This window comes from Magallana gigas, chromosome 9 (assembly GCF_963853765.1).
Source record: "Magallana gigas chromosome 9, xbMagGiga1.1, whole genome shotgun sequence".
Classification (NCBI taxonomy): domain Eukaryota; kingdom Metazoa; phylum Mollusca; class Bivalvia; order Ostreida; family Ostreidae; genus Magallana; species Magallana gigas.
The window spans coordinates 41,329,967-41,356,209 of NC_088861.1; the positions used below are offsets into that span (position 1 = coordinate 41,329,967).

Sequence of the window (26,243 nt, forward strand, 5' to 3'; positions counted from 1 at the left end):
GTTATCTTTACATTCCCAATGCATAATATTTCATTCCTTTCATACCAATTAACAGTTTTGGCTGAATCAGATGGCTCATATTTATAGAACTCAGCATAGGAGTACGCATGAAATATAATTTCTCAACAGAAAAAATCATTACTTTCATCAACTTAGCTATAAATTCATTACTTATCCCAAATGTCATAAATTTGATACTGATTTTTAGACGGAGGCTCTATGAGCCTCCTCTATTGCTACCGGTCAGCTCACATGTGACGTCGATAGTGGATTTGACGGACACCACCTAGCGGCAACATTTGCGTTCTTCGTTTAAATATTCATATTCCGAATTTATAATTGATATAATAACTTATTTACAATAATAAAATACACAATGTATATAAAACTACACATGTGGCAATTATTGAACATCATTTCTCTCGTAAAGTTTGGTTAATATGTCAATATACAATAAATATAAATATGCATGAGTGTGATGAATATTGATGATATTTGGGGTTCACAAGCCAAGGTGGTCAGAAGAAAAAATAGTGCGAAATGCTTCTATTCACTTTGCAAAACAAAGGGCAAAACATTGCAAAATTGGACTTAAATATAATATCTTTATATTTAACAAGGTTATTGGTGAAACATTAAGAAAGAGATAGCGAGTAAATATTTTTTAAAAACAATGCGGATGAATAGCGAAAGTAGTGCAACGTGTTATCGAGTATTCCGCAAGCACATGTGTTTACATTCCGAGGCACCGAAGCAGTAAGAACGTCAACTAAAACTACAGAAGCGACAGCAGTAAAAGGTAGGAATTGATTTTGTTATTTTATTTGTAGTACTTTGTCCTGTCATGATTGTATTTTGCTCGATAGTTTGGGGGACCACGAGACCGCATATATCCCTTTCTTTCTAGTACTAGGCCTAGTCAAGAATGGTCAATCGTTTTGAACGTGTATAAACCAACTGTTAATCTTTAAAAGTACACGGTTGACAACTTGTGACAGTGTTACATTATCATGATTATGTAAAATATTTGTTTGACGTGATTTGAACGAAGAAATGAAAATTAATAGAAAATATTGCCAGTTTACGGCATCACATGTTACAAAATTGTGATACATAATTATCAATTTATGACGTTTAAAAGACATTTTAATATGCTTGAGAAAAGTTTAGAAAACATGAAATTGTTTCTGTACAAATATCTTGACAGGAAATTACTTTTGAATTGTTGGATTGTAATGCCTTAGAATTTAGTTAGATAAACCATGATTAAGACACGCATAGACTATGTATTTATAATGTGTAAATAGTAGCCTTCAATTCCTATCATGCCTATTAGGCTTAGATCAAGTCAATGTTTTGAACGTATATATAAACCAACTGTTGATCCTTTAAATGTACACGATTGACAACTAGTGTTACATTATTTTGAATATGTGAATTATTATTTGTTTGACATGTGATTTGAAAGGAGAATTGAAGAGTTGAAGAGTCTGTGTACGGCATCACATGTTACAAAATTGTGATACATGTTGATCAATTTATGGCATATAAGAGACACATTTAATTATAAAGAGTTTGAGTTTCATAGAAAGTAGATTATAAACTTAACAGTTATGCTTGAGAAAAGTTTGAGAAAACATGGAATTGTTTATAGAGTCATTAGTCTGAGAATACCATGACAGGAAAAATACTGTAGATTGTTAGCTAGATTGTAATGCCTTAGAATTTAATTAGACAAACCCTGACTGAGACACACATTGGAACAAACCATTAGACTTTGTATTAACTATGTGTGAACATAAGGTTTTCTAGTAATCTTCCATTCTTATCAAGGCCATTAGGGCTTAGATAATAAACAAGATGAGCCCTCCCATTGATCCAGCTGGAGAATTTACATTAACAACATAAATGACCAGTTGCAGTGTGTTAGTGAAAGCAATTATGACTTGTTTTCAAGTTCAGGATAATATAACCCAAGTATAATCCTGCAATTAACACTTAAGAGATAATTTGGTCAATGGAACATTTTTACAAGATCAAAACAATATAAACAAGCAGACTCCCAAGATTTCAAAAAGTCAAATTCATAACTGCATTTAATCTGTAGCAGATTTTGATTGAACAAAATATGTTACCTTGATTATCAAAAGTGAAATTTAAAATTGAAATATGAAATTTAAGTAAAAAGTATGAAATGTTATACCTCATGATTAACTTCAAATTCTCAGTTAGAAAAAGACAATGGACCTTCCTGTAGTCTGGTATGTTAAGTGAACTAGGCTTGCTATAGGGTGTTCAGTATCATGACATTTTGAAATACCAGTAGTTACCAATATGGAACATAACAAACAAGTTGCTCTCCCAAGAAAAGTTTTACGTGCAGATTATTCTCAGAGTGCCTCTCATTTTCCATTGGTGTCAAGGGGAAAGCAATGTGTAAGCAACTGCTATATGTTTTTACTGTTTACACAATTTGTAAATATTGCACCATCTCTTTCAAGGCATGACTTGCATGCAATATTGGAAGCTGGGGATATTTTATACACTTCCCTCAGAAAGTCAGAGGAGTTTTTACTGATATCAGAACTACCTAATCATATCAAGTTTAGACAGAAATATTATTCATCATATGTAAAGAAAAACTTTGTTGGTTGTATGGGGATTACTGAGAGTTCAGGTATTGGAGTGTCACTCGAAAGTTGTTTGAACAGGACATTTGCAAAGACTGATAATGCTATTCTCATTTTCCATTCATCTGCTGTCGCTGTTAAGCATCAGGGTGGACTTTATTATGTTTTTGATTCTCACAACAGGGGTACAAATGGCCTATGTGACCCTGAAGGAAAGTGTGCTGTTTCAATGTTTAATTGTTTTCAAGATTTATGCCATTTTCTGAGAAATCTTTGTCAGTCTATATCATCTACTGAACTTCAAAAAGTTCAATATGAAAGTTGTGCAATTACTTTCAGACAGTTGTGTGCAAGGCCCCATTATGAATTTGTTAATATTAATGACTGTCAGAGCCGTTTTGTTTTGAATAACAATTTCAATACATCACATGTGGTGGATGGTTTCACTTTAGGGAAGAGAGTTTATGAATGCTATCAGAATGATGAACATTCAGCAAATAAAAAACGTTGTTGTGAAATGAATGAGGATGTAAGAAAACACAATGTGTCATGTATTTCAGACCAACAATTATTAAAATGCAAAATAGATGCAGAGAATATAAGTCAATAGCCAGACTTTTACAAAATTAAGAAAGGAAAAGAAAATACATTGGAAAGAAACAAATTAAATAAAGAAGTTCATGCTGCAATTGTTAACTTTAAGAATATTGTTGCAAATGGCCCATCATATATTTGTTCCTGTTGTACCCAGACATGGTTCAGGGAAGGTGTTTTTAAAGCTGAATCTTTGCAGTCCTCTCAGTTTGCTATATCTTATCTACTGAATTTAAAAAGTGCTGAAAATTCTGAGTGGGTGTGCTCGACATGCTATCGTTATTTGAAATCGGGGAAAATACCAGTATGCTCAGTTCGGAATGGATTTGTTTTTCCAGAAAGACCCCCACAGTTAGAAATAACAGAAATGGAAGAGCGCCTTATAAGTCCACGTATTCCTTTCATGCAAATTATGGAAAAACCCAAAGGTGGCCAAAAAAGTTTGCGTGGAAATGTGGTTAATGTTCCTTCAGATGTTAATGAAACAGTTAAATGTTTACCAAGAATGTTTGCCGAAACTGAGACTATTCAGGTTAAATTAAAGCGCAAGAATGCTTTTAAGCATCATGTATTGCATGAACCTGTAAGACCAAATAAATGCCTTGATGCTCTTCAGTGGCTGATTGTAAATAGTGAGTTGTTTAGGAATGAAGGTATAACAATCAATGCCAATTGGAATATTACAGAAGAACAGAGAGAGTGGCTTGATTTGAACAGGGAACACACAGAGGACAATTCTGAAGAAAGAGTGATTAGTCCAGAGGTTGAAGATATTGACAATTGGACAGAGGATCCAAACTTTCACACCAGATTGACTGGTAATACAGATACACTAATGCATCCTACGGATGTAAGGTCTTTGATTCAAAATTTTTCTTTCGCGCCTGGAGAAAATCAAACTCCCCTGGGTTTATATCAGGATCCACATGCTGAATATCTAGCTTTTCCTACAATATTTTGTGGTCAGGATCGTCTATCTAATAAAGACAGGTTAGTCCCAGTTACATACAGTACTATATGTAAATGGGAATTGAGATCACAAGACAGGAGAGTAGCCTGTTCCATGCCAAATTTGTTTTTCAAATTAAAAAAGATACAGGTAAAACAAATTCAAGACAAAGTAACTCTTGCAATGAGAAAGTGCCAAAAGGATGGCAAGAAAATAACAGCTAAGCAAGTTTTAAACCCTGCTGGTTTTGACAATATTGTTAGATTAAATGAAGGTTATAGGGTTCTAAGGACATTAAGAGGATCCCCTGCATACTGGGAAAATGCAAAAAAGGATGTCTTTGCCATGATAAGACAATTAGGAATACCAACTTGGTTTTGTTCATTTTCAGCCGCAGAAACAAAATGGAACAGTTTGCTTAAAATTTTGAGTAAATTATTGAACAACAGAGAAATGTCTGACGAAGAAATCTTTGAACTTTCTTGGACTGATAAATGTGAGCTTATAAAAAAAGATCCAGTGACTTGCTCCAGGTATTTTCATCACAGGTTCCAGGTATTTATGCGAAAGATATTGAAAAGCAGTTTAAATCCACTTGGAAAAATTGTTGATTTCTTTTTCCGTGTAGAGTTCCAGCAAAGAGGTTCACCACATATTCACATGCTGTTGTGGATTGAAAATGCTCCTATCTATGGAGAAACGACAACAAAGGAAATAGAGACTTTCATTGATAGGCACTGTAAATGTTCAAAAAATGAAGAAATATCTGAATTGATCAATTATCAAACACATAGACATGCACGAACATGTAAAAAAAGGGGGAAAAATGTCTGTCGATTCAACTTTCCTTTGCCACCAATGCCAGAGACCAAGATACTTGAACCTCTTGATGACAAGGAATTTGAAGAAAATGCTAATGTACAGCAGAATTATCTTAAGATTTTTGAATATCTTAATGATATCAAAATAGGAGAGGATATCACTTTTGAAGATTTCCTCAAGAAACTAGAAATGACTTTCGATTCCTACATACTGGCTGTCAGATCAAGTTTGAAATCAGCAAAAGTATTTTTGCAACGTAATGTTTCTGAAATCAGAATTAATTCATACAATGAAGTTTTATTAAGAGCTTGGGAAGCAAACATTGATGTCCAATTTGTACTTGATGGATATGCTTGTGCAGCATACATAGTTTCATACATTTCAAAGTCACAGAGAGGAATGTCAAATTTGCTGCATGAAGCTTGTGAAGAAGCCAGGAATGGAAATATGTCCTTAAAACAACAAGTAAGGCAAATTGGAAATAAATTTCTTACACATGTGGAAATTTCTGCACAGGAAGCAGCATATCTTATATTACAAATGCCTTTGCGCAATAGTAGCAGAAGTGTTGTATTCGTTAATACTAATGAACCTGGCCAAAGAACATTTTTGTTGAAGCCAATGGAATCCTTGCAGGAACTGCCGGACAGTTCCACAGATATTGAGTCTGACAATTCTATCAAACGTTATCAGAGAAGACCAAAGTCACTACAAAATTGTTGTTTAGCAGACTTCATCTCAAAGTTTGATGTTGTTTTTCCTGCAAAAGATAAACGACAACAGCACAAAAATTTATCTGTGTTGCCAGAGGATGAGAGAGAAGAAATTGATGATGATGACATTTTGCAAGAAATGGATACTGGTCAAAACAACAATGAAAAGGAGTATGAAATGAAAGATGGCTCTGTACTAAAACGGCGAAAAACACAAAAGATCTTAAGGTATGTAAGATTTAATAAAGAACAGGACCCGGAAAATTATTTCAGAGAACAACTAATGCTGTTTTTCCCTTGGAGAAATGAGGACCATGACCTTAAAGGAAACTTTGCCAGTTATGAATTGTGCTTTATACACAATCAAGAGACAGTTAAAAGAAATAAGAAACATTATGAAGCAGACAAAGGGGTGACAGAAATTGTAGAAAACAATATGCTTCACTTGTCTTTTGAAAGTAATCATATTGTTTCAGCAGAAATTCAACATGAGGAGGAACTTGACTCACAACAGGTTGTTGAAATATGTGAAAAAAATGGATGTTTTAATCCACAATTTGTTGGAGCAGAATATGACATAGGCTCTGATTTGGGAATTACAAGAAAGCAGATAGAGTCAAATGATATAGTATTGCATCAAATGTCTGACACTGAATATCAGAACAAAGTACGATCATTGAATGAAGATCAAAAATTGTTTTTCTACCATGTACTTCATATGGTAAAAACAGGAAATTTTCCATTTTATTACTTTTTGACAGGAGGTGCAGGTGTTGGAAAAAGTTTGTTGACAACCTGCTTATATCAGGCCATCACACGGTACTTTGCAAAACAGCCAGGAGAAAATCTAGATGAAATAAAAACTGTTCTCTGTGCTCCAACAGGTAAAGCTGCATACAACATAGGAGGCCAAACCATTCATTCCTTGTTTTGTATTCCTGCCAATCAAAACTTGTGCTATAAACCTCTTGATGCACAACAGTTAGATACTATGAGAGTGAAATTTCGCAGGCTGAAAATAATTTTTATTGATGAAATTTCAATGGTTGGTAATAAAATGTTCAATTTCATAAACTTACGACTTCAAGAAATATTCGCAAGAAATATACCTTTTGGAGGCTTAAATATCATAGCTATTGGTGACCTATTTCAGTTAAAGCCAGTTTTTGATGGCTGGATATTTGAAAACCTTCAGGATGGATATGGACCATTAGCAACAAATCTTTGGACTGAACTGTTTCAGGTATTTGAATTAAAAGAAATCATGCGACAAAAAGAAGACAAAGACTTTGCTCAATTGCTTAACAGATTAAGAGAGGGATTGCAAACAGAACAGGACATGGAGCAATTAAAAACACGCAAGTCTTGTTTGAATGGATTGCAAAATGTTAATCTTGTACCACATTTATTTACAACAAATGCTAAGGTGAATAGTCACAATATGGAAGCGTATAACTGTGCTGCTACTGAAAATAAATGTTCTGTATCAGCAGTAGACACGGTAGGTGGAGATGTGGCTACAAATGTGAAAAACCGAATTCTTGCCCAGGTTTCTGACAACCCATCAAATACAATGGGATTACATAAAGAGCTTCATCTTGTGAAAGACTTGCCTGCTGAAATATGTGTAAATGTAAATGTTCAGGACGGTCTAACAAATGGTAGCCCGTGTGTTGTGAAAAAACTTGATTTCAGAGTTCCAGGTTTCAAAAGATGTAGTATTGTATGGGTGCTGTTTGATGAACCAAGCATTGGGTCTGCCACTAGAATAAAATATGCCCATTTGTACACTTAAGATATTTGCAAATCTTGGACACCAATTGTGGAAATATCACAAAAATTTTCTGTTGGGCGTCATAAGTCATGTTATGTTACAAGAAGACAGTTTCCAATGAGACTAGCCTGTGCCAAGACCATCCATAAAGCTCAAGGGTCAACTCTAAATGATGTTGTAGTTGATTTAGGAACTAGAAAACAAGAACATATGCATTATGTTGCATTAAGTCGAGTACGCAAGTTGCAAAACTTATTCATATTGTCATTAAATGAACAGAAGATAACAGTCTCTAGCAATGTGGTCAGTGAAATGCAGCGATTGAGAGAAAATGCAGTTTTAAGGATTTGCCTACCAATCTTAAAAAATATTGCATCAGATTTAAAAATCATTTATCAGAACTGTAGGTCTTTGCACCTTCACATAAAAGATGTCTGTGCAGATAAAAATCTGACACTTGGAAACATAATAGCATTCTCAGAATCTAGGCTTGTGAATAGAGACAAAAATGAAGACTACCTCTTACCTGGTTTCCACATGTATCGTTTTGATGCCAATGTTTCAAATGATTTAGAACGTCCAAACCATGGAATGGTGGTGTATTCACAACTTGAGTTGAAAAACCCAAGAAGTTTTACTTTGTGTGGCATAGAAACTGTTCTTGTATCATTTGATTACAAAGATTCAATACTGGACCTAGTGTTTATTTACTGTCCTCCCAAAAAAGCAAGCATTTCAAATTTGTGCCAATATTTGATATCAATTTTGCAAATGCTCGAGTCGGATCATCAAATTCTCATAATGGGGGATACAAATATTGACTATTTTTCTCAGGAAAGACTTTCCTCATTTATTCAAAAATCTAAATTTAGACAAATTATGCATAGCTGTACAAGGGACTATGGAACATGCTTAGATCATATTTATACTTCAATTAAGTCGAATTCAGATATTTCCTGTGCTACCTTGGATTCCTATTACTCAGACCATAAGCCTATTATTGCTTATTTACCCATGTAATACTAATACTTAAATAGAAAATAATATTTCATTAAAGCAGCTTCCAGCATATTACTTAAAATTAATCCTGTTTATTACTAATAACAATTACTTAAAGATAGCCATCTGTGATCAACTATACAATTAAATAATTAGAACTTGTAAACAAAAATTTAAAACAAATATTTATTGCATCCTCCTTTCCTAAGATTTATATTTCTATTATTCAGATGCAAGGAAAATTATTAGAAGAACTTCTTGAGGAAGGCAAACAAAAGGATACGATTACCTATCCAAATGGAAAGTTGATAGTCAGAGTTGCAAAAGTAGGCCATACTGCCAAATTTACTGGAAGTAATGGTGTACCTGGCAGCATGCTAAATTTTAGCATTGCTGATTTAACCAATGTAATGATGGCAACATTGAGTGATGAGAGTCAATTTAACAAGATCAAGGAGGGTAGGACTCTTCAGCTGAGAAATTTCCTAGTGAAAGCAAAGAGAGTGGTTTTGTCGGGACACTCCAAAATCATGAGTGCATCAGCCCTGGATGTGCCAGATGATAGAATTGAACAGGCAACTCTCTTAATCATGCCCACATCTCCATCCAAGACACTAAGGGAAGCCATTGCATCATCACTGAGGGACATTGTAACAGTCCAGGGGCAGATAATTCGGGTAAATATTACAATTTGTACTACAGAAATAATAAAGATTGGATGTATATATTTATTTCATTCCATTATACATAAATTTTGAACCTAATTTGAGTAATTTCTGGTAATTTATTGTTAATTTCATTTTTAAGGATGAAGCGGTCAAATATGTCACAGTTGGGCAAAAAGAGACCAAGATCAGGACCATCTCTTTGGAGGAGCATGGGCAATCAGTAGAAGTAACACTCTGGAGAGAGCTGGCAGATAGTTCAATCAAAGTCAAAGACTTTATTGAAATTAGTCACTGCATTGTGTCTGAGTGGCAGAAAAAAAAATCATTAAACACAACGAGAAACTCCACCATTAAGGTAACCTATAATTTCAGTTTTAAAAATGTTGAATTACGGATTTTGTAACAATCTTCACAATAGTTTCATTTAAAAAAGCAAGATAACTTCTTTTGGACAAATCTTATGTGCAAAACACATCTACCAGATAATTTTTTAAAAATTGTGTATTTCCTTCTCTAGTTTTTAGGAACAGAGCATGTTGAAATTTTCACAATTGACTGACTGAAAATAAATTTCAGAGAACTGTGATTAATTTGTTTACTTTCTTATCGTCTGGAACCTGCATCTCAAAATATCATATCAATTTTCAGGGTGTTGCACCTCGCAAAATTGAAATCCGTGGCACCGTTGATGCCCTTGCTATCCAAGATGAAGAAGTGGAAATGTGTGTCAGGGATGAAATGGCAGGATTAAAGGACATTAAGTTCGAACTTTCATTGTTGAGACTAGAACTGGGCATTAGGGAAGAGGAATTTCCAGAAGAAACTGGTGACCTCGAAGAATACCTTATCTCAAAGCTGCCATTCAAGGTACAAGCGGAGATATCTGGAGCTCATGTCCACTCTTTTGATATCATTGACATGTAGATTTTATCATTATATTAATTTGTATCATACATTTCTGTAACTTTTCAAATTCTTAATGAAAATTAGAAGTTTGGGTAACATACCAGAAAAATATGCAAGATGTATAACTTTAGCTGAAATTCCTTTTTGAAATGTAACACTCTTGTTTTTTTTAATACCAAATTGTCCAACAGACTATTTACCTTACAAACAAGCAGTGACATGCATGTTATCTTACTCTATGTACCTCTTTACATACTGCATTGTTTACATATTTCTGATACTGCCTAATAATATTCTGATATTATGTATTTTTTATGTGATATAGCCAATATTAACTCGAAAACTATTCTGATTTTTCTAAAGCACATTTTTAGTTTGTGTGCATTTACTTTGTTTTCATAATTTTCATTACTTTTGTGAATTGAGTTTAAGTAGGATTATGTTACAGAAAAGTGTTCCTTAAATAGTTTACATTGTTATTTGTAGGATTTGTATTAGTTTTGTCCAAGTTTTGATGATATGTTTTTCTTGGCTGAAAATCAATTTGCTATATACTGGATATTTACAGTTGTAGGTAAAGCTTTACTTAGTTTAATAGAAACTGTGTTTTTAATGCATTTGGATTTCATTTATGTCCATTATCCTGTTGCTTTGTTTTCCATTTAGACTATGTAGTAATATCTCTTAATTCTGAATGGACCAAACAATGTACCGGTAGTATATAAGTTGTATTTTTCCTTATAATGGATTTGTTAACTTCTGTAGTATATAGATAGTCTTGAAGATGATTTTGTGTTTCTTTACACTTTGTAAGATTATTTTGCAGCAAAAATTTTCCTTGAATGGTTTACATAGTTATTTGTAGATTTTGTATTAGTTTTGTTCAACTTTTGAAATGTTTTTTTTTTAAAGCTGAACTTCATTTGCTATATACTGGACATATACAGTTGTGGGTAAAGCTTTACTTAGTTTTATCAAAACTGTGGTTCTATTTTTATACATTTGGAATCATATTGCCTTCTGCAATATGTCCAATTTCCTGTAGCGCTGTTAAGTCTGAGTTGACCAAACACTGTAGTGTAAGTTGTATTTTTTCTTATAAGGGATTTGTTAACTTTTGTAGTATATAGATTGTGTTGAGGATAAATTTGTGTTTCTCTTCATAGTGTACATCGTAACTGTTCATTGTAGATTCCTTCTTAGTTTTGTGTATTTACTTAAGATTTTTGGTCTTAACTGGACAGTGGTTTGCTTTATCTCAGTATTGTTATTGGTTGTGCTCAATGCTACCTGTATTTACCTTACCGTGGATTTTTACATCACAGCCAAATTTTTCAAATCCTGTGAATTTTTTGTAACAACTGAACTTCTGTACACTTATCCATGAACCTATTACAATTTTATGGGTGTAACCTCACTACTGTTTTAATACTACAGCTACTACATGTCAGCTTTTCTTATCTACAGATTTAACACATTTTCTTCATCATATATTGTAATTTTGTTTAAATGATTTATTTCCCTACGCAGACATTCCAAATTTGGTTTAAACTGATTATAAATCAAAATGATATTCTATTCTTTCTGACCTGAAGATTTTGTAATATACTTTAATCAATGTTTTGTTTAATGTGAAACATTCATGATACTTTCAGAAATTTTCCAATTCAACACTTTATTCTTTAAACTAAATTTAAAGGATATACATTCTGGTAATACCAGTATGGCAATGGATTCATGACTAAATTAAATTTGAAAAAAAATCAACCATAATCTTCACATTTCTTTGCATTTTTATTCATTTTGGAATATAGCTATACAGTATTGATAAGAAAATTCTCATCAAATATCATGAATATTACATTGAATGAAATAAATATTTTGTTTCAAAATGTTTAACACTGTATCATATGTGAGAAACGCTTTTCATGCATTAATAATGAGAGTTTTTTCTCCAATCTCTGATGCATTAGGAACACTCGTCTGTTATATCATCTGAATTATTTTTATTGTGCCAAATTGTGTTCATTTTTCAAATTTAAAAATTCATAATGTCCTTCTTTTGTGCCAAAATGTGACTATTAAGATTTTGTAATGAACTGCGATTGTTTCATATTTTTTGTAAAGCACCAAATAAATTTTAAGTCAAATGCCTTTGATTTGTTTTGCACTCTTCTTGGTTCGCATCATTTTAGAGTCGAATGGTCTTTCCACTGCTTGACATAAACACTTGGTAAACTGAATTCCTTTACATTGTAGATATATTATGTCAATTTTTAATTAAATATTAAAAATTTGAAGGAAAATATTGAAATATTAATATTATGACACTATTTCCCTGTCATCAAAAATTAGAAATAAAGGTCCAAGATATCTCCTACTGCTATTAGTGCAATCAGTTTAAGTTTGAGTCAAATTAATCTTTCAGCATTATTATGATGATATTTCTACAATTTCTCAATTGATATTACTAAAGTCTGAGATCAAAATTATGATTGAACATATCTATCGGTCACTTGTAGATTCTATACACTCATAAAAGTGCCTCCGTCTTTCAGTACTTTCAGTACTTTGATAAAAGTTTATAGTAATTATATTTACATCCTCCAAGTTTTTTCCTTCTATTTCTTACGGAAACTTATAGTTAATTCATAGCTCTATAGAAACAGCCAGACTGAAATATACAAGCCCCATTTATCGATTGGTCGAAATCTACAGCGGCTGAAACTGACAAGAAAATGACAGGGCAGATATCGACACGCCCTGTTAATCGATTGGTCCAAACCTATAGCAACCAAAGAAAAATCACGGACTGCATGAAATAATATTGACGATGTCAGACTCAAAGTTTAACAGGAGACGATTTGGCTGTTTCTTTGCTATATAGCTATATCTTTGCACTCTTATTTTTTTTTTTTTTTTTTTTGCTTTCAGATTTAATAAGTTTGGTTTTCTTGTTTTTATTGATTTTCTGGTTTGTTTTCATACAGGGATTGAAGGTACTAAAAGGGGAAACAACTTATATATTTTAGATGAAAGAAACATTAATAACACATGCATGTAAAATAAGTTCCAGTAATATTGTATATAATATAACTGGTATTTTTCTTTTTAATTTGTGATTTCTCTCAGTAATTCATATGCATAACAAACCTGAAGTAACAAAGATCCATAAAGTCCAACTGCACTATGCATAAACATGATAAGGCATTGGATTGGATTTCAGCAACATTAATAGAGGTTCATATTAGATGTGTAGTGACAATATCTATGAGTCATAACAAAAATAAGGAAAAAATTTCAAGATTTTGGAAAAAACCACTTTGTTAACATGCTGTTTCAACACTTCTCTTTTTGAACTCTCGGCGCAAAAGAGTTCTAAATTGCAAAGGGAGATAATTTATTTTCCAAAAAATGTTATCATTTTTCAACTTATTATTTCACAACAATAAGGATAGCTTCCCCATCATGTTTTTACATTTTTAGATAGGTGAAGGATTGATGATTTTAAATCTATGCTTGTTAAACGTTGAGCTTGCCGCATTTTTTTATAACACTGCAGTAAAAATGACCTATTTTGATAAAAAAAAAAATGAAGTTTGGATCGAGTTTCCATGGAAACTGGTCAGTATATAGACAATTTGGCATGCGCATTTTAGATAGTTTAATAAGGCCTACATTCTGGAAAATTTTCAGCAAAATCCGTCTCTGTGCGTGCCGAAAAAGTTTAAATGCTTACAGAGAATGGCTCTTAAAAATGAAAAGGAAATGCAAGTAAAACCCTGATGTTTAATAGTTTTGAGTTAAATTTAAGGAAATCCTAGACACGCTGTATGTGATATAAGCATTATTTTATTCGAAAAGGTCAAACTGTTCCAAAGGACACTCGACTATCGCTTGAATAATGTCTCTACCTATTTGGCATTCATACAAATTCCAGAAATGAATATATTTTTAAACAATAATATTGATGATTGCATGTTCCATCAAAATTAGTATTTTAATTACCTGAAATCTTTTCAACAGTGCTTCCAATGAAGTTTGAGACTTCTATTTGAAAACAGTTGTTTTCAAGAAGAGTTCTGTCTTTCACTACTAACTTTGGGTGTGGAAGATAATTTATTGTCCCTCTGAAATCTTCAGCATCAGCATCTATTGGCTTAAATTCATCTTCGTCATTGCCTTTTTTACTCCACTGAACACTGCAAGGTAATGGAGTGGCTTTAATTGTTGCTTTAAAGCACTGGCTTCCACTTCCTTGATTTTCAAGTCTTTCCAAATTTATGTTTGGTGTACCTTGTAATAAATTATAATTGATTAATTATTTACTGTGCAATATTTAGCCGAATGCACACAAAATCAGGCATACATAACGAGCAAACATTAGTTTGCATATCCTAAAAGATGTGAAACACGCCTGAAAAGTTCAGCACATTATTTATTTCATTGTTCATCAGACTAAATTAAATTAACTCTTTAATAGACAGAAATCTCAAGAGAAATGGAAAATAACGTAACTCAATTTAGACACGCTCTTACTATCACAAGCAATTAGGTTACTCCTTTAGGTCAGTCGGTAGAGCGTTTGCTTTTAAGTTGAAGGTTCTCGTATTCGAGACCAGTTAATTCCCAAAATTGACAGTAACGTATTTTTACAACATATAAAACACTTCTTCGACGGTAAGTCTAACAGGGTATTTTATACTACACATTAAAACTATTATACTAGGCTATACATGCTATAACTTACGTCAATTATACATTACGGTGAAAATTTAACGTACAAGTGTTTCTTTTTACTTATAACAGAAATATTATGCTTTAAATTACAATGCTGAGTTTGATTTGCGTTACAAAGATAGATAATTATATGAGCTAAAATATATTTATTTTTCTGTCCGGAAAGTAATACCTTTTTTAAAAAAAAAATCAATCTTTCACGTGGCATCAACATCTAATTTTAGACACATTTACAAAAATAGGTGAAGGGTCAAAACTTTTATATTCTGTATTGTGTTTGAAGAAGAAAGGATACAATTTCTTCCGTATAAAGCATAAATTGATCCCATTAACGAGTACGAGACGTATATACTTCCCTAGAATAATGATGTAAAAGTTTTACCCCAAGGGCTACCTTAAGTCTGCGAGTGCTTGCCTATTTTAAACAAACGTATTACACTTATGAAATAAAGCTTTCGGCCTTAAATTGGAATTTTATTAAATGTTATTCATCAAACATTATGTCATAAATTCTTAGTTTTTTTTAATGTGAAACAGCAAATCGATTCAGAATATTTTTTCTATTTTCTAAAATACCTGTTTCTGTGACAAATTTTAAGTCTATTGATTGTTTTGAACTTATTTTTACTTAATATCATCAATATTTACTTTTGGAAAAAATTGGCAATATATCTCGTGTGATATGCAGGTTGCCTTCCCTTTCTAATTGTTCAGATAGGAACAGTAATCAAAACACAATCACATTTCTTGAATCAAAAATAATCAGAGCGTGAATATCACCTTCGATATGTTAATTTTTCAGATCTTTTCGACGAAATATGATAACACAGGCCACAAAAATATGTTAAAAAAAGCACAGGTCAAGTGGACAACTTAGCTTTTGTGTTCTATCAAAAATTTGATTTAATGAAAAACAAATATACACCAGAAAAAAAATGATAAAAATAAACGCATTTTATTTTTCTCCTTAAATTATATGCTTCATATATTCATTTTATGACAGAATACGGAATGAAGGATGTAGCGAAAAAATAAATTTAAAAGAGATATGTTTTTATATTGTACACTGTTTTCTATGAATAAATGCAATAACTGAAAGTCCTTAAAACAATAACGAATAGAAATTTTACTTTAAAAAAAGAACTTTTGATTTAAACCAAAACTGTGATATTAATAACTTATCACTAATTTATCTGAGAATTGATTATCTTTGAGCTACGTCAAACGTTGCGTTGACCTACATACAATATTTTTTGCTTACTATATTTTTAATGTAATACGGGGAATTATCAAAGTCCAAATTTTTAAGTTATAGTCACTATTTAAAAATGTCACAAATACTGTAAATACCTTATATTACGCGAGCACTTATTTCCGCGTTCCAGGTGTTTTGTATTAAATCGCAAGAATATAAAATCGCGAACGCAGAACATATATCCTTATTTCCCAACTCTCAGAAAATAATAGCGAGGTTTTAAAATCCGCGAGGCTTCCTTCTCGCGATTTTACGCGGATATAAATTCCTCGCGTTTAATTAGGAATTTACAGTAATCAAATTGAAAGTTTTAAACTTTTTTAGAAATGGGTACCTTTAGGACGGAGTCATTGTTGCAATTCTATTAGTAAGATAGCTTGTGTTAAGGTGATGATGCAGGTAAAACTGTCTCTTGAGTACTGAAGCCCATTTACCTTCGATATGTTAATTTTTCAGATCTTTTCGACGAAATATGATAACACAGGCCACAAAAATATGTTAAAAAAAGCACAGGTCAGGTGGACAACTTAGCTTTTGTGTTCTATCAAAAATTTGATTTAATGAAAAACAAATATACACCAGAAAAAAATGATAAAAATAAATGCATTTTATTTTTCTCCTTAAATTATATGCTTCATATATTCATTTTATGACAGAATACGGAATGAAGGATGTAGCGAAAAAATAAATTTAAAAGAGATATGTTTTTATATTGTACACTGTTTTCTATGAATAAATGCAATAACTGAAAGTCCTTAAAACAATAACGAATAGAAATTTTACTTTAAAAAAAGAACTTTTGATTTAAACCAAAACTGTGATATTAATAACTTATCACTAATTTATCTGAGAATTGATTATCTTTGAGCTACGTCAAACGTTGCGTTGACCTACATACAATATTTTTTGCTTACTATATTTTTAATGTAATACGGGGAATTATCAAAGTCCAAATTTTTAAGTTATAGTCACTATTTAAAAATGTCACAAATACTGTAAATACCTTATATTACGCGAGCACTTATTTCCGCGTTCCAGGTGTTTTGTATTAAATCGCGAGAATATAAAATCGCGAACGCAGAACATATATCCTTATTTCCCAACTCTCAGAAAATAATAGCGAGGTTTTAAAATCCGCGAGGCTTCCTTCTCGCGATTTTACGCGGATATAAATTCCTCGCGTTTAATTAGGAATTTACAGTAATCAAATTGAAAGTTTTAAACTTTTTTAGAAATGGGTACCTTTAGGACGGAGTCATTGTTGCAATTCTATTAGTAAGATAGCTTGTGTTAAGGTGATGATGCAGGTAAAACTGTCTCTTGAGTACGGAAGCCCATTTACCTTCGATATGTTAATTTTTCAGATCTTTTCGACGAAATATGATAACACAGGCCACAAAAATATGTTAAAAAAAGCACAGGTCAGGTGGACAACTTAGCTTTTGTGTTCTATCAAAAATTTGATTTAATGAAAAACAAATATACACCAGAAAAAAATGATAAAAATAAATGCATTTTATTTTTCTCCTTAAATTATATGCTTCATATATTCATTTTATGACAGAATACGGAATGAAGGATGTAGCGAAAAAATAAATTTAAAAGAGATATGTTTTTATATTGTACACTGTTTTCTATGAATAAATGCAATAACTGAAAGTCCTTAAAACAATAACGAATAGAAATTTTACTTTAAAAAAAGAACTTTTGATTTAAACCAAAACTGTGATATTAATAACTTATCACTAATTTATCTGAGAATTGATTATCTTTGAGCTACGTCAAACGTTGCGTTGACCTACATACAATATTTTTTGCTTACTATATTTTTAATGTAATACGGGGAATTATCAAAGTCCAAATTTTTAAGTTATAGTCACTATTTAAAAATGTCACAAATACTGTAAATACCTTATATTACGCGAGCACTTATTTCCGCGTTCCAGGTGTTTTGTATTAAATCGCGAGAATATAAAATCGCGAACGCAGAACATATATCCTTATTTCCCAACTCTCAGAAAATAATAGCGAGGTTTTAAAATCCGCGAGGCTTCCTTCTCGCGATTTTACGCGGATATAAATTCCTCGCGTTTAATTAGGAATTTACAGTAATCAAATTGAAAGTTTTAAACTTTTTTAGAAATGGGTACCTTTAGGACGGAGTCATTGTTGCAATTCTATTAGTAAGATAGCTTGTGTTAAGGTGATGATGCAGGTAAAACTGTCTCTTGAGTACGGAAGCCCATTTAGGACCTTTCAAAAAATATTTTTGAATTTTTGAATCCGTTATAACGAATTAAATTTGTTATAACAAATTTTAGGAATTCGATTTAATTAATTTAATTTGTTATAACAAATTCGCTGAATTCGTTATTTCAAATTTTAAAATCTGTTTTAACAAATTAAATTCAAAGTTTAAATTCGTAATTTCGGTTTTTTAGAATAGATTAAAACATATTTTCATCCACTTTGTGGTAACAAATTTCATGTTTTGGGGAACTAATTAAACGGGGCGGACTTCATTTGTCCCATATCGGCGTACGAGGAATTGATCGGCGCTAAACGGCGAAATGGTAAATGAAGTAAACTGGCGTAAAAACAAAAGTAGAGAAACATATTGTACAGCTGTTGCTGTAACTATGGTAACAGATGTAAAAATTCCAAAAGACACGTTACTTTATCAGCTTTGCTAGAATTTCTACATACATGTAGATAGAAACAAATTATTTAAGAACTGTGATGTATGTAGCAATGCAATTACACCAAAAAATACAATATATACAGATTTGTTTCGACGGGTTTCAGTGCAAAATTCCAAAAATTTGTTTTAAAAAATTCTATCAATCAATGAGCATTCTGATTTATTAACATATATGTGCGTTTTTTATCTCATTACATCACCAAACCGTAAGATTACGTCATACTTTAATAAAAAACACCGGTCTGGAATAGAATTGATTTAAGAATAAGGAATCTTTCTTCGAGTATTACTAGTCTCAGGTGATTTTGGCCGGGACATGTTCAAATCAAATGAAGTTCGAAGAGATTTATGATAAATTTGACCACGCTCTGAGCGAAATTATCAACTCATAATATTCAAGGAATGATTTTTTATTACTCTAATACTTATATTTACATTATTTCAAATTTTTACACTTTAAAACAACATTTTAAAACCACTGTCTTTTAATGAATAACACATGCTATGTATTATTACGCAGCGCAGCCAATACTGTTTTTCGGTTATGCTGTAGGACACATCCATTATGTGTCGCTCATTTTTTATGAAATTATTGGGCTGGGTTATTACATTAAAAGGCACTTAAAAATATAATTGCAATATTTTATATGATGTATCCAGGCATTATAACCAGGATGTGCGCATGCGTGAACCAACTTTTCATCAGAACGATGTATAGAATAGGTTATTTTTTTATACAGTACAACCAGTCACTATAACCAGGATGTGTGCATGCGTGTACCGACTTTCCGGTAAACGTTTGAGAGGATATTCGAAAGCTGTTTGGAGGAACTTCAAACTGATATTTGCGCAATTTAAAAAAGAGAAATAGGAATGTTGTGAATATTAGATTTACACTAAAATGTAGAATAAATATTGGTATTTGAGAGAACAATAAAGAGCAATGTTACAAAAAAATAACAGGCACCTACCATCGGATTGGGGGAGGGGTGTGGAGTGGAGCAGGGGCAGGGGGACGAGACTACCTTCAGCACACGTTTTCTCGCAGCAAACATTTTTCTTAAATTTACAAAGAAAAGGTGAATCCCCCGGGCCCCCCCCCCCCCCCCATGTTTTTGGGACCAGGTAAAAACTAAAATGAAAGGAAAACAATAAACTGTAGAATTGAAGGTTAAGGTACGCCTTACCCCATACCTCACGGATTAGGATTTTAAATGTTTTAATAGCATAGTGTATGTATCACTAGGGTCAGTGTTCGTATCACCAGGGTGGCCATAACCTGGGTCAGTATTACGTGTGCCCATCATCTGGGTCTGCATACAAATAACCTGGGTCAGTGTACGTATCATCAGGGCCAGTGTATGTATCACTAGGACAGTGTTCGTATCATCAGGGTCTGTATACCCATAACCTGGGTCAGTATTACGATTATAAGGATGTTTATATCTATTACCAGGGTCAGTGTACGTATCACCAGGGTCTGTGTGCCCATCACCAAGTCATAAGACCCATCATCAGGGTCTTAATGCATATCACCAAAGTCAGTATACATATCACCAGGGTCTGGATGCCCATTACCTGGGTCTCAAAACCTATATTGTTATAGGTATTGAGACCCAGGTGACGGGTATACTGGATCTGGTTACGCGTATACATGTACACACACTTGTAATTGGGTACACTAACCTTGGTTATAGGTAAACTTACCCTGGTGATGGGTATACTGATTCTGGATATGGGTATACAGACGCTAGTATACAGACCCCGGTGATAGGCATATAGACCCTAATGAAACGTACACTGACCCTGGTGATAGGCATTGAGACCCTGGTGATGGTTACGCGGATTTCTGGCTATGGGTAAACAGACCCTGGTGATGAGCACAAAGACACATTGACCCTCGGGATAAGTATTGAGACCCTGGTGTCCTGGTGATGGGTATACTGAATCTGGTTATGCGTATACAGACCCTGGTGATACGTACACTGACTCTGGTGATGGACACACAGACCTTGTTGAGGGATTATGGATAGACCTATATGGGGTCGGTGTTCTGACCACCCCTACCCCTCCTAATAACCCCTGAAAAAAAAGAAAAACAAAATAAATTATCCCTCTCCTCGTAACCTTGATTTTTTTATATTGAATCTAAGCGTAAGTGTTTATAAAACCTGGAGAATGGTGTATTGTATGAGATACAGTAATATTGGTTTATACATAAACCCAATTTTTTTTACTGGTATATGTAAGGAAACTGTGATATTTTGTTCAGGCAGGTGGCATCGTAAAAGAGTGAAAAGAGGAGGGTGGGATGGGAGAATCGCCAAACAACTCTTGACATGCAAAAAAAGAGTTTTTCAAGAATTCGAAAATCGTACACCGTGGGGGTAGCTATAGAAATACTAAGTTAACCTCAAACTTAAATTTCTTTGTTTATTTCCTCCCAGTCACTGTCAATTTTTACATGCTCCGAAAATGCTAGGAAAGGGGGGGGGGGCAACTGCATGGGGACAGGCCTCTCCCTGTCACCCCCACCCACCCACCCGTTTGAAGCTACATGTCTATTGTTTTATTTTTTGTAGCAAATATTTATTTGCAAATATTTATTTAACTTTTTTTAGTGTAAACCAAAGGTACATAACATTCCTATCACTTTTAATGACTATATGATATAAAAGTCGCGGTTTTTTGGGGTTTTTTTTTTTTGGGGGGGGGGGTTGGCACTTATCATCAGTTCGAAATTTCTTCAAGAAGCTAACGAATTTCCTCAAAAACGTTTACCACTCCCGATGGAAAGTTGGTTCACGCATGCGCACATCCTGGTTATAATGCCTGGCTATGTCATATAAAATATCATATTTATATTTTTTAAGGTGTCCTTTACTGTGATAACATTGCAAATCAATTTTGAAACCTATGGCCCAATTATTTCATAAAAAATGAGCGACACAAAATAAGCGTGTCCTACAGCATAACCGAAAAACGTTATTTGCTGCAATAATATATAACATGTGCTATGCATGAAAAAAAAACCAGTCGTTTTGAAATGTTGTTTTGAAGTGTAGAAATCGGAAATAATATAAATATATAAGCAAAAAGGCATCATTCTTTGAACATTATGAGGTGATAATTTCGGTCGGAGCGTGCATATCAAATCTATTATAAAGCCCTTCAAGCTTAATTGGATTCGAACACGCACCGACCAAAATAAATATGAATAATGAACATAAATCTGCCCATGTAAGCGTTTAAAGATATCCTATTCATCGGTAAAAGATGATTAGGATAGCAGATTTTAAAATCGTTAAAAAAGAAATCTGATTGAACAAAATAATTACTGATACAACTTTCTAAATTTACGATACTTAAAATAACTAGATACGAAAAACATCAGACCTATATCAATCATTTTTGTTGTAAAATTGAATTTATTTTGTATAGCTTTGTAAGGAAATTCCCCTAGTGTTGACCTCGTGACGTCACTGAAGCCTCGTTATCGCCTTATTTCATTTTCTCTTGATTAGATTTCTAAAAGAAGGTAAAAATACGCACTTTGAAGAGGCGTTACTCCATTATTTTTGTATCCATTTCGATGCGGTTTTTGCATTAAATTCTGGTAAATAAATTCTATGATATAAGTTCGACACTGGCTGGGCTGCAGGTACCCTTTTAAAAATTAGCATACTCAATGATTAATATCATTGACTAAACAATTTTTGGGATTTTTGCGCATAACCCGTCAAAACAAATCTGTATATCCTGCATAACATTTTTGGTGAAAATGCGTTGCTACATAAAAAGCAGTTCTTAAATATTTTGTTTCTATCTATGTAGAAAATCTAGCAAAGCCGATAAAGTAAGGTGTCTTTTGAAATTGTTACATATGCTACCATGGTTACAGCAACAGCTGTGACAATATGTTTCTCCACTTTTGTTTTTACGCCAGTTTACTTCATTTACCATTTCGCTGTTTCGTCGTACGCCGATTTGGGACAAATGAAGTCCTACCCGTTTAATTAGTTCCCCAAAACATGAAATTTGTTACCACAAATTGGATGAAAATATGTTAAAACCGATTTTAAAAAACCGAAATTGCGAATTAAAAGTTTGAAATTACGAATTCAAGAATTCGTTATTTCAAATTGATTTGTTAAAACAGATTTTAAAATTTAAAATAACGAAATCAGCGAATTTTTTGTAACAAATTAAATTCGTTATGATGAATTCCTAAAATTTGTTATACCAAATTTAATTCGTTATAACGGATTCAACAATTCGTTATAACGATTTAAATCCGTTTAAACAAATTCAAGAATTCGTTATATCAAATTCAAAAATATTTTTTGATAGGTCTTATATGGGCTTGTACGGGGGGGGGGGGGGGGGTGTTTTGGGGGTTTTTTTTCTTGTTTGATTTTTGGGGTTTTTTTTAAGATAAAGACTGTGAAATAAAAAAGACAATTTTTCTCAAATTTTATAATTCATTTGATTTAAAAAGAATGCGTTTTACCCGGCCATGGATAGGCTGTTTTAAAGGTGCATGGTCACGATATCGGTCAAAATTTTTTTTCTTCTCATTTTTAAAGTCAACAATGCTTCAATAAGGCATTTCTAGTAGGCAATCAAAATTTGAGTGTCAGTCGCCGATTTATATGCGAGATACAGAGCTCTTAAATCTTTGTTTTGTAAACAAAGTTCGGGCCATGATATTGGTAAAATTATGAATGTTGACAAGGAAATTACAGCTGTAGACCTAACATGCATTAAACTAAATAAAACAAACAGTAGAAACTGTTTAGTTATATTCAAAACAAACTAGATGCTGTCATTAGACAGTAATACCCGCACCAAGTGTTTGCCCCTAAATAACACTGTTTTGTACCAGTTTAATTAAAAATGAAGGCCACATGCAAGCTCTGGTAATACATTTAATAATCATAATTTTCATGACTGAAGGATGAGATCCCTTCCCATATGATAATACACATGAGCAGCACTTTATGTGCAACTTGGGGTCGAACTGTTTGCAGTGAATTTTCAGTTAATCAATAATCTTAAAATTTCATGTCATAGAAAGTATAATGGTCTATATAATTATTACAAACAAAATCAAAAATTAAATTATGCCCCCTCCCCGTGGCGGTTGCCGGTTTTAGATTTGCTTCTGTGTGCCTACATGTACATAATCGTGTGCACAAATTTAGAGAAGGGGTGGGAGTGAGGGGTCCAGACCCCCCCCCCCCATGAAAATTCATTTATATCAATTGTATAATTGCCAAAAATACACCTTGGACCCCAATTCTCTTACAGACATGTAAACGCTCTAAGCCATTGCGCTTCAATGTTAGCATGGTTAGGTAACATTATTTGGGGGGTAACTATTTAATTAATATTTAATATACTTTATTGTTTATCTCAATAGGAAGTATACATCACAATATGCAGGTGTCCTGCACCACCTTAAAGCTGTTATTTACCTAATAAAATAGTGCAAGTGGATTTGAAGAATAGGTCATAAAAATACATGCATGTTACAAATAACTGATCGTGTCTGAAGTTACATACACAACACAGGTCTGCAGGTCTCATTAGCGGGTACTAGTTTTACCCAGCTCTTCGATTGTATACATATATGTCTGTGTTTTCCATATGCAGAAAAGGATTAGTTAAGATCAGCTAAAGGAATTCCTTATTGTGTTTTAATTGGATTATCATTATGATGTTGACCAATATAGGTAAGCATAATACATGTAGTAGCAGTAGCACAATATAATGAGATGTCAGCATACGTAAGTTCTACTTTCACTTTCTAAATGTGATCTCCCTTTGACAGCATACTGTATCATCATTCTTTAATATTTAAATAAGCTTATCATCGTTATCTATCCTATCGCATTTGTAAAGTTTATGTCATTTTAGTTGCAAAAGTAATTTTTTTTCATTTGTCAGATTTGCACTATTGAGTTGACCCCATATTGACCCTGTATAAACAACTTCTTATTAAATTTGTGTATTACATGTAAGTAAGAGTAGACACTTATCATTTTTATATGAGTTATAATAGGAAGGAAGGAGTATTTCTTTCTTAATGTATTGTAATGCATCAAATACAATGTAGGTCATGACCTTATTGGACTGTTCTGACCCCAAGAAAAATTGAATTAAGCAATTTCCAAAATGTTAATGTGCATTAGGAGAGAAAAAGCAATCAAGAAATGATTTAAAATTTGCTACTGTACACATGTAAGAATGTATTAAGAAGACTGAATCTTTAGAACCAGGTTAGATTGGGGGGGGGGGGGGGTGAATGTGGAGTAAAAACATTTATAATTTGAATCATTTGAATCATCTATTGTTATTAATTTTAACTTGTCAATAAATGCTAGTTATTGATCCCAAGGTAGAAATATGAACTAAATATGCAAGGTGTAATGTAATTTTTTTTAAGAATAACATTTTTTACTAGTTTATAAAAGTTTTGAGACACCCAAATTATATTTTGATTTTAATAGATCATTCGACAAATAGGGGGGGGGGGGAGAGAGAGAACAGTTTAAATTTGAGTTTGTTTGGGGGTGGGGGTTCCAAGTAATATATTTGACAATTTTTAATGTAATTTAAAATAAGACTAAGCCATACTAAAGTCATGAACATGAATAGTATAGAACAAAACACAAACTAATACATGTATATATACATAGGAAGTATTACAAAACATAGATGACTGATCTATATCTGGGTTCTTAAATTGAATCATATATCATGTACATATTATATTATTGTTTCTTTGTTCAAGGAATTTCAGATGGTATGTAGGTCATGATCCCAAGTGCTCTTCCTGAAATTATCAAATATCATAAAAGCCATTGAGATCCCCACCTTAATCCAATGATATTATTCCTCCTTAGCTAGCTAGGTCATGGCGCATCAGATCATTATGGCATGTAAGTCATTACCTTAAGGGGTCATCCTGACCCCCTTTGAATCAGAAATTGTCAATTATCTTTAAATTATTGATGTTTGATGATCCTATCTCTATTTGATCTTTATTATTAAGTCTCCCGAATGAAATTTGGAGACTTATTGTTTTTGTACAGTTCTTAATACATGTATTATTATTCGTCTTCTTCTTTTTCTTCTTTCCCGCTCTGAACTTGTTTCTCAGAGATGGCTGAACAGAATTGTACAAAACTCTAGGATATGATAGGCCTGCATATCTAGTTGTGCACCCTGGTTTGAATTTTCTCATTTTGGGTTAGACAACCACTTTTGGGGGGGGGGGGGGGGTGTCAAAAGGGTGTGGGGTCTAACATTGAACCTTGTAGGAAGAATCATAGACTCTATTTTAAATGGTAACTTGAAAACCGACAAAGATAATAATATAGGGTTTTCATAATCATATATTGACTGTTACTGGCAATATATAGGGTTTATTAGATCTGACCCCTGGGGTCATCCCCACCCCCCAGGAATTTGAAATTACCATATATCT

At 32.9% G+C, this 26,243-nt stretch overlaps 2 protein-coding genes across 2 annotated transcripts in view; one reads left to right on the plus strand and one right to left on the minus strand.

Annotated features, from left to right (window-relative positions):
* LOC105341533 (uncharacterized) overlaps nt 1–26,243 on the minus strand; it is a 58,215-nt gene that overhangs the window by 26,623 nt on the left and 5,349 nt on the right. The window contains exon 5 of the mRNA XM_066072495.1: nt 14,064–14,351. Coding sequence (XP_065928567.1) covers nt 14,064–14,351 — 288 coding nt within the window. The remainder of the gene's footprint in view (nt 1–14,063; nt 14,352–26,243) is intronic.
* On the plus strand, nt 204–12,581 carry LOC117692717 (uncharacterized). The gene is made up of 4 exons (XM_066071922.1): nt 204–799; nt 8,712–9,158; nt 9,289–9,504; nt 9,798–12,581. Exons 2-4 carry the CDS (start codon nt 8,712–8,714, stop codon nt 10,071–10,073), a joined length of 939 nt encoding a protein of 312 aa, XP_065927994.1. The 5' UTR covers nt 204–799; the 3' UTR covers nt 10,074–12,581.

What these genes read in the sequence shown, in the direction of transcription:
- LOC117692717 (XM_066071922.1), top strand. Translation starts at nt 8,712, where the DNA reads ATGCAAGGAAAATTATTAGAAGAACTTCTTGAGGAAGGCAAACAAAAG. An exon ending in TCCAGGGGCAGATAATTCGG is followed by an intron (nt 9,159 to 9,288) that starts GTAAATATTACA and finishes TTCATTTTTAAG; the next exon opens with GATGAAGCGGTCAAATATGT. An exon ending in CGAGAAACTCCACCATTAAG is followed by an intron (nt 9,505 to 9,797) that starts GTAACCTATAAT and finishes ATCAATTTTCAG; the next exon opens with GGTGTTGCACCTCGCAAAAT.